At 40.4% G+C, this 10,072-nt stretch overlaps 1 protein-coding gene across 1 annotated transcript in view; it reads left to right on the top strand.

Moving 5' to 3' along the window:
* The first annotated feature begins 1,114 nt into the window (after positions 1–1,114).
* The window catches only part of ANKAR (ankyrin and armadillo repeat containing), a 44,338-nt gene continuing 35,380 nt past the window's right edge, over positions 1,115–10,072 (top strand). The window contains 4 exon segments of the mRNA XM_032220673.1: positions 1,115–1,712; positions 3,590–4,027; positions 8,329–8,492; positions 9,171–9,286. Coding sequence (XP_032076564.1) covers positions 1,115–1,712; positions 3,590–4,027; positions 8,329–8,492; positions 9,171–9,286 — 1,316 coding nt within the window.

The raw sequence follows: 10,072 nt of genomic DNA, 5'->3' as shown, positions 1-10,072 counted from the left end.
AACGACTAGCACATATATGCGAGGGGAATCTTTACCTTTAATGTACAGGCATTGACATATCGGCATTCACTGAAATAATACATAATTTAAATATATTTTATTGTGAGCAGTGGAGCAAGTGAACAATAGTTATAGGTGTGTAATGCACTGATGCAGTCGTTTAAATGTAAATGTACCAAGTTAAAATTATTAAAGCATAATTATATTATTTAATAATCATTTAAAGTGGGACTTCCATACTTAATTTTAAGCAAGCAGAGAATTATGACCTAACCCAACCTTCTCCAATCTAAATATCTTGGACTACAATATCGATCTGTCCCAGACAGGATAAGAATTATAAACCAAAACATCTAGAGTCACCAAATTGTCAGGGATCTGAAATGTCTGTAAAGTACTATAGCTATATATCATCACCATCGTGTAGGGTTTTCACTGTGAGGTTTTCACCCCACTGCTTTCTCTTTTTATAAAATATATATTTTTATATAAGGTAGTCCTCGACTTATGACCACAATTGCGGCCAAAATTGCCATTACTAAGCAAGAGAGTTGAGTTTTGCCCCATTCTACAATCTTTTGGCCACTGTTGTTAAGCAAATAATTGCAATTGTTAAGTGAATCATCTCGTCATTAAACAAATGTGGCTTCTCCCATTGACTTTGCTTGCCAGAAAAGGTTACGAATGGTGATCACAGGGCAGTGCAACTGTCATAAATATATGCCAATTGCCAAACCCCTGAACACATGACCATGGGGAAGTTGCAACGGTTGTAAGTGTGAAAACAGGTCGTAAATCACTGTTTTCACTGCCGTTGTAACTTTGAACAGTCACTGAACAAATGGTTGTAAGTCGAAGACTACCTGTACAACTCCCACTCCACTGACAGGTCAAGCCACGAGAATATAAAATGTGAGCAAACCCCACTCCCTACTAGCACTGATGATGTTATCTAGTTTGGTAATGAAATGTCTGCAAGAAAACAACCAAATTCAGGGAGCGCCAAGGACCCTTCATATATTTTTCTTCCAGCAAATGTTATATTGCTTCATTTCAATTTTACCCCTCCCAAATAATTCGCATTTAGAAACAGCAGAACGGAACGTTTTGAAGAATGTTGAGACCAATTAAGAAGCAGGCCTTGAGAAACGAGCAAGCAGATGAGGCCACCTACTTAGCACACCTGGCAGCACAGAGAAATGCTAGTGCCTTCTTTGAGAAGTACGACCGAAGTGAGCTTCAGGAATTGCTGACCACTTCATTCTGCAGCTGGCTGGCATCCAAAGACGACATGCGCCACCCATTAGAACTTCCCAGTGGCATTCTGAGTCAGATGAAAAGCGTCAATACTTCAATAGCTATTGTACTTATGCCGGTGGAGCCAGGCTTAGATCTGGACTGTCGGGAAATTCATCAAATGATCAGAGAGTTGGCCGTGGGCATTTATTGCCTGAACCAAATCCCTTCTATCAGTCTAGATGCCAATTATGATCAGAGTACTTCTTGTTCACTTCCTCCAGCGTATTTTGATACAAGAATAGGACAGATATTAATTGCTGTTGACTATATGTTGAAAGCCCTGTGGCATGGCGTATACATGCCCAAGGAAAAAAGGGTAAGGTTCTCTGAACTTTGGCGCTCCACCATGGATATTGATCAAGACGGTGTTCCCCAAACATTAAAAACACCTGCGGCAGAGTTCTGTCAAGCTGGTAAGTTTACGTCGACATGTTTTTGACCACTGCATAAAAACCTGGTTCAATGTACATAGGAAGTAGTAATCGGGATGAAACTATATCACATAAAATAACTTGTACATTATCCGATACATGCATGTTATGAATACATATTATGAAGTTTCAGTCACCCATGGCTGCTTGCAAATGTTCACCTAAGAAACACATATAGGACCTATATGTCAGGGTTGACTCAGCCTTCCATCCTTCTGAGGTGGGTAAAATGAGGACCCAGATTGTGGGGGCAATATGCCGACTCTGTAAACCGCTTAGAGAGGGCTGAAAGCCCTATGAAGTGGTATATAAGTCTAACTGCTATTGCTATTGCTATTGCTATTGCTAGAGTAGTCATTGAAGAGATTGTTACCCAGGCTCTCCCACTCCAGAGTTTCCATCCAAAGTCACTCCTCATCTTTTCCCCAGCTAGCAAGTTTAACCAAATCCCTGAGTGTCCAAAACCAACCAAATGGTTGACTATCTAATCGCAAACAATTGTTCAACATCCTTTGTAGTCACCAAGGCCCTTCCAGCAGGACTTGTGGTAGCAGTCAGACCAGACTTCCAATAACTACATTCATCCATTACTGGGTCCTCAGCCTAATAGCTGGGCTCTGCTTCTGTAAAAGTAGCACACTGTTAATGTGGCTCCAGTAGTGATACTTCCCAAAACTCAGCCCTCCCTGGTACCCCTTACTTATTAGTCCACTGTTTGTTCCTGTTGCCTCATCTGATGAGCACCATCTCCCAGACTCTGTAATGGAGGAGTCAGGAAAACATAAAGCAGAAAGAGCTCCTGTTAACCTCTTAGCTATATTGAATACAATTGCTGAAACACACATTCACACTTATCAAGCCTCACTATAATACAATGCAGGTAATGAAAGGAAGGTTGGAGAATACAAGATGTTTGATAGAAGGTTGCACGCACTGATGGCTGTCCTTGAACAGCCCTTCATTTCATCTTGGGCCAACCTTGGCCACTGTTAAGTATGGTAAAGTGCCTTGTTTTATCTCCCTTATTTTGTTATTATTTATTTGATTTTTATGTCATCTAGACATGATTGGTCTTAACTGGTTGTTCCTGTGCATGCATGCTACTCACTCTGGGTCCTTCCTTCAACATGGTATTATTTTGGTTTTTCTGGTACTCTCAAATGTGAGGAAAATTTATACTACCTTCCGAAGAAAATAGTTAAGTATTGCTGGCAAGGCTTTCAATAGTTAGAGATTGATGGCCAAAATATTTTGTATATAGCAATTGAACAGTTCTGTAAATTTAATTTTCTGATTATTATTTTTTTAAATCAAGCATAAACATGCTTGGTGAAAAAGGATTATCTTTAACATGAAGTAGGGTCCCTTTGAATTAAAAAAAAACTCTCTGAGATTTATAGGTTGGATTCATCATCCACATCATCCACAGAGAAGGCATTCTGAAATCTTTGAGACTAGTGAGCTGTATCTAATACAACTGCCACTGGTTTCAATAAATCTCATTTCTGATTAAGGCTGGACATTCATGAATATAACTGACTTCATTTTTCCTTTAAAGAGGCCTAGGATATAACAGCACCATCATCACTTTAGCCACTCTCTATCAACTGCAGGATGAAAGCCACTTTCACATGTTCTCAATCTATAGGACAGAGCCAGGGTCTCCAACCTTGGCAACTTTAAGACTTAGGGACTTCAACTCCCAGAATACCTCAGCCAGCCTTGCTCTGGGAGTTGAAGTCCACAAGTCTTAAAGTTGCCAAGGTTGGAGACCCCTGCTATAGGATATATCTGTATTTTAATATGTTTATCTTTAATATAGTATTTATAGAACTTATGTGTGCATGTATATTGCATAGGTCTAATAGACATTACCAAAGAGCCAGAGTTTGAAGGAATCTATGATGAAAACATGAATGAAGATCCAACTTACAATCCTAACAGCGCAGAAGAAAAAACTTTCTTTATGCAGTTTGCGGACCATATAATACTTAAGCTGACATTTGCCACTACAAAGATTCAACAGTATGAAGATGTCTTCCTGTTCGATGCGGCATACAACCTCTCTAATGCAATTAGAATGACCGAGGATCATCTTGATGCTTTCTCATACCAGAGACTACAGCAGAGGCTCACCCTTCAGCTCAAACTTCTGAAAAAGCATCTAGAAAAGAAAGAAGACATTCAAAAGAACATAGCATACATGAAGCTGATAAGCTTTCTCATCCCGTTTATCATTAATTTAAAGAGAAAAAACAAAGTCCCAAACTTAAGCCGGCTTCTTCAGCCGTATTCAGGTAAGAGTATGCCGTGTTTGTTGAAACAGGTTTCTTCATCAGACAATAAAACGAAACATTTCTTAGTCAGAGTAAGCCATTGAAAATAGTATCACTGAGCTAGAAAAAAAAACTGGGCAGCGTCATTACAATGTACCGTTACATTAGATAACAGTCACACAGTTGTCGATATCACTAACTACCCCATCAAAATGGGCTTGAGTAGACTAGAGTGTAATCTATGGAGACTCTCAATCATCCTGATCATGGCTGTCCCAAAGATATTTGGGTTTTTCCCCCCAAAAAGCAACTAGACTTTCTTGGTGAGTTTTTTTTTTTCTTTGAAACAATTTGCTTCTCATTCCAAGAATCTTCTTCAGTTCTAACAGAAGCTTCTTGGATGAGAAGTGAAAAATTTTTAAAGGAAAAAAAAACTAAGGAGATCCACCAGTTGCCTTTTGAAAAGAAACACCTTTGGGACTAGAGTCTAATCTATTCTCTGCCTAGTCAGATCAGTTGCCATATGCTGGAACAGGGTTAGTTTAAAAAAAAAAAGCTATTGAGAAGGCCTCAGAAACAATATTTAGCAATAAAGGGCAGAAATTGAGAAAGATATAACAAGTATGAAACTAGAATTTCCTTTCTCATTTGTAGTCTGGAGCATGATAATATTACTTTTTAAATAGACCTTCATCCAGTGGTGAAATTCAGCAGGTTCTGGAGAACCGGTAGTGGAAATTTTGAGTAGTTCGGAGAACAGACAAATACCACCTCTGGCTGGCCCCAGAGTGGGGTGGGAATGGAGCAGAGGTGGGTTCCTACCAGTTCGCACCTATTCGGTAGAACCGGTTCATCAAATCTACCGAACCGGTTAGAAGAGGTTCCACCAGTGGACCCGGAAAGCAGGCCACACCTACAGAAGAGGTTCCAAAAATTTTTGAAACCCACCACTGGTCCTTGGATATGATTATTCTACACTATCATGCTCATATTTATAAAACTCAGTGCCTCTGTGAAAGGTAAGGATGACTACTGCGTTGGTGGTGCAATCAGAACATTGCGTGTGTTGAAGTTGTTTTAACGCAAACCATAGATGCCTTTTAAAAAACAAGTTTACATCATCTTCGTATGCATGTCAGTGCTGTGTGTTAATTTAAGGTGGTTCTGACAAGTGTCATCGGCATCTTCATATCCGGTCACATGGGCGGCAAGCCACCCCCATCCGGGCACATTTTTGAAACCCACCACTGGAATGGAGATTTTCCAATATCCTTCCCCCAGGAGTGGGAAGGGAATGGGGATTTTGCAGTATCCTTCCCCTGCCACGCCCATCAAGCCACACCCACAGAACCTGTAGTAAAAAAAATAAATGAATTTCACCACTGCCTTCGTCACACGTCCCAGAAACTGGTTAGATTCTTCACCTGCCCCAAGGCAAAAAATAAGGCTGTGTGTGTGTGTGTGTGTGTGTCTGTGTGTCTGTGTGTGTCTGTGTGTGTGTGTGTGTGTATCACAAGCCCTGTCAGAATTCAGCATACAGTATAGTCATTGATCCTGTATCTATTGAATGGTGTTGCTATTGCAAGGAAGCCTCTGAAAAGTCATCTGGGTTCCTCCTTGGTTTGGGGGGGCTCTAAATTGTGATCCCGAGGCCTTGCCTTATTTTTAATCACTGGTAGGCCGAACAAATAGTGTATAAGAACTCCTGACTTTAATTAATTCTTATACACCTTTTTACAGACTGAAGGGCTGGGTTGAGACATAATGGCTTATAGTAGTCCTGCAAATGTCACCATTTGTATTGCTGGTCAAAAGTGATATGCTCTTTATTTGTTCTGGAAACCCAAGAGCGTGATTTGAAGGGCATAAGTTTGCAGGATTGCTATAAGGCATCATCGTTGTTAGCTACTTTACATGCAAATTGTAATTGCAAATCTCACATCCCACTGGGTTGCCTGCAAATTGGTACTATAAAATGTTTAATATTTGGTAAAAAAAATATTGAATTTGAATTGAATTTGAATAAATTTATATGCCGCCTTATCCCGTAGGACTCCGGGCGGCTTACAAAACAAGATAAAAAATAAAGGTTAAAAAAGAGAAACAAGTTTAAAATAACACAACATACATTCAATCTAGATGGGGCTGGACCTCAATCATGAAGTCAACAGCCCCAGGCCTGCCGGAATAGCCAGGTTTTAGTGGCTTTTCAGAAGGCCGAGAGAGTAGGAAAGGTCCGGAGCTCTACGGGTAGGTCGTTCCACAGGGCCGGAGCAGCTACAGAGAAGGCCCTCCCCCGGGGAGCCACCAGCCGGCATTGTCCGGTCGACGGTACCCGGAGAACAGGGGTGGATTTCTCGCCCCGTTCCAACCGGTTCGGTTGGAACAGGGCCGGCGGCGTCCTCGTGCACGCACGGGGTGCACGCATGTGTACTAGCGTCTGCGCGATGCTCCAGCTGCTCCTGGAGGATCGCGCAGGTGCTGTATGCGTCCTGCGCATGCGTGGAAGTGCAGAACTCGTCAAAACCGGGTAAGGACCGCGGGCGGGCAAGCGGGCCCTTCGCCGTTCCCGGAAGTTACTTACTTCCGGGTTCGCCGATCAACCGGTTCGCAGGGACCACCGCGAACCGGTTGAAACCCACCCCTGCCGGAGAAGGCCCAACCTGTGAGATCTTATCGGCCGTTGGGAGGTATGTGGCAGGAGGCAGTCTCTCAGATAGTTTTGAATAGTTTTGAATATGAAGGAATTCTGTCAATGAGCAGGGACCAATAAGCTCTTTTTTCCCATCTGCTTCAAATAAAAACCTGCCAAGAGAGGGGAAAAGTGACATTTTGTGGTGACATTTGGTCCCTCTTTCTGATAGCATGGGTGTAGAACAAAAATAGAGGCAATACATAAAGGATGCAGATTTGGCAGGTTTTTTTTTAAACAACCCCAAGATATTAGGAACCTCCCAAGGCAACCCAAAGACCACTGAGGAAGCTCATTAGCTACAAAAGCTGACCAGCGGGGAGGCAGGGGTGGTGGTAAAAAAACTGAGTGATAAAAGTGTAATGAAAACCTATATTGGAAGCTAACACATATTTTTACAATGTTGGAGAAATATTTTTTCATTGTCTATTCTTAATAGATTGCTTTATACTGATCAGTTGATTCTTCTTTACTGTTGCATTTTTTTCATTTGTGCACTTGACCTACAAATTGTAGTGAATTACAAAAAAACCTGCAAGTTTTTTTTTAAATGCATGCATTTACTGTCCCTAATATATATGTCCTTCATTATAGCAATAGCAGTTAGACTTATATACCGCTTCATAGGGCTTTCAGCCCTCTCTAAGCGGTTTACAGAGTCAGCATATTGCCCCCAACAATCCGGGTCCTCATTTTACCCACCTCGGAAGGATGGAAGGCTGAGTCAACCCTGAACCGGTGAGATTTGAACAGCCGAACTGCAGAACTGCAGTCAGCTGAAGTAGCCTGCAGTGCTGCATTTAACCACTGCGCCACCTCGGCAGTGGCGCCTCGGCATAATTCACCTTATGAATTATAAACTCATTAATTCTCCAAGTAGTCATATAAAAGGCTTTTTTAAAGAAAAATTTAATAAATAGGGACGCTGTGGCTCAGTGGCTAAGACGTTGAGCTTGTCGATCAGAAAGGCCAGCAGTTCGAATCCCTAGCACTGCATAATGGAATGAGCTCCCATTACTCATCCCAGCTTCTGCTAACAGTTTGAAAGCATGTAAAATGTAAGTAGAAAAAATAGGAATCACCTTTGGTGGGAAAATAACAGCGTTCTGTGCGCCTTCAGTGTTGAGTCATGCTGGCCACATGACCATGGAGACGTCTTTGGACAGCGCTGGTTCTTTGGAGATAAGCACTTCCCCCTAGAGTCAGGAATGGCTAGCACATATGTGCGAGGGGAATCTTTGCCTTTTACCTAACTTAATAAAATACACTTGGGATCATAACTGTGATTTTTATTCATTTTCCAAGCAAATTGACTTTTTGAGGTAATGTTCCAGAACTCCTTTCACTTGAAAATTAAATTATTGGATTTATTTTAATCCAATGTACTTTAAAAATGCAAGTACATATTTAGATATATTCAGTATTATTTTCTTTCTTTGTTGTTATAGCAATAACTATTTTGCCAAAGAAGCAGTTCTCTTCATTTGATGAAAATACTGAAAACTGAGGTTTCTAGAAGTTATCTGAAAAGTGTAATTCCTTTAAAAAAAAAAAAATCAGTAACACAGATTGATCAATAATGACAATCATCATTCTAAATCAAACTCTTGCTTTTCCTTTTTTTTAATAGATGACAAAGTTAAAACCGAACGTGAATTACCCCCATTTTTGCTTGGAACAGATTTCAAATGCCAACATTTTTTGTATGCCCAGGATCAGTATTTCCATCTCCACGGTGGCATTGAATTTGATGTTGGGACGCCTTCAATTGAAGATGTTTCCAAAGAGGTTAAGGTACCAAGCTGTTTTTTTTTTTAAGAATAAAAACTAATGCTAGTTATTCTATCCCAGAGATGGATGAGTGGATGGATGAGAAGAGGGAGAAGGAGAGGGAGAGGAGAGAGAGGGAGGGAGGGGGAAAGGGAGAAGAAGAGAGAATTTCTATCTCAATATTGGGCAGAGGCTAATTTGAGTTCAATTGTAAGGTTAAGTAGTATTTAATCTGAAGGCTCTGCTTCATAAATTGAGAGTTCTGGAAATCAGTTTCATTGGGTATTAATATAAAATCAGCAGCACAGAATACGTTCTGATAATTGACACACTCAGATCCAGATTTCTGTAATGGCTTTCAGCTCTGTAATGAAAACTTAATCAACCAAAATTATCATACATACAATAATTTTTTTGTTAACTGTCTCCTGTTGTTCATTATAATTTCTCTATATATCAGCCTGCCAATTATAATACTATGTGGGATGTTCCTCTGTAGAACAGAGGAAAATATGGGAATGGGTTGCAAAGAAATAGAGGTAAAATATTTACAATAACAGAAAATCTATGGTAAATTTACAAATTTACATTGTAAATCTGCAAATTTACATTGTAAATCCGCAAATTTACATTGTAAATCTGCAAATTTACATTGTAAATTTGTAAATGTCACCAGATATATTTATCATGTTCTTGTTATAGGCTGCCTATGATGAAATGCACACATGTGCAATGCATCATCTTACTCAACTGCTGGATCCAGATGCACCCTACAGAGAACATTATCCTATCCCAGTAATGGATTTTGATGGCAAAAGGTAAAGAGCATGCAGAAATATTCCCATTCATTTAGAAAGTTCACTAGATTAAGTTCAAAGTAGCTGAAACATTTTGAGTCCTTTAGTAATAGCAATAGCACTTAGACTTATATACCGCTTCACAGTGCTTTGCAGCCCTCTCTACGCAGTTTACAGAGTCAGCAGATTGCCCCCAACAATCTGGGTCCTGGTTTTGAAGTTCTAATGGCTGCCCTTCCCTTGGAGGTCATGTGATCACATTTTGGGAGCTCGCAGTCCACATTTACAGTGATTTGCAGCATTCTGCCATCATGAGACTACATTTTACAATGGATCTAGCAAAACCCAGTATTTACTTCTTGTTTTCAGTAAAGGCAGCCCATAGCAAACCATTGGTTTGCTTAACTACTGCAGGGTTCATGTAATAACCATGGTGCTTGCTTAACAACCACCACAAACAAGGTTATAAAATCATGTTGGTCATGTGAGTGATTCAATTTACGACTTATAACCACGATGGTCAGGCTCCATTATGGTTGTAATTTGAAGATGCCGGCAAATAAAAATGCAGAAATTTATTACAAATGCTGACAATCAATCAGAAATGTTAAATGGGAAATAGATTTTCCCATTTCATTCATTCATTCATTCATTCATTCATTCATTCATTCATTCAAACATATATACACACACCAAGCCCCATAGAACAGAGTTCCTCAATCTTTCCGGCATTGTGGACCAGTGCGGGGGGGGGGGGAGAAAGAATGGTTTCATGCAAGTGGCGGGCAAACATGTGTGCCCACGCAA

This window comes from Thamnophis elegans, chromosome 1, assembly GCF_009769535.1.
Source record: "Thamnophis elegans isolate rThaEle1 chromosome 1, rThaEle1.pri, whole genome shotgun sequence".
Taxonomy (NCBI): Eukaryota; Metazoa; Chordata; class Lepidosauria; order Squamata; family Colubridae; genus Thamnophis; species Thamnophis elegans.
This window is presented reverse-complemented; position numbering and strand designations above follow the sequence as displayed.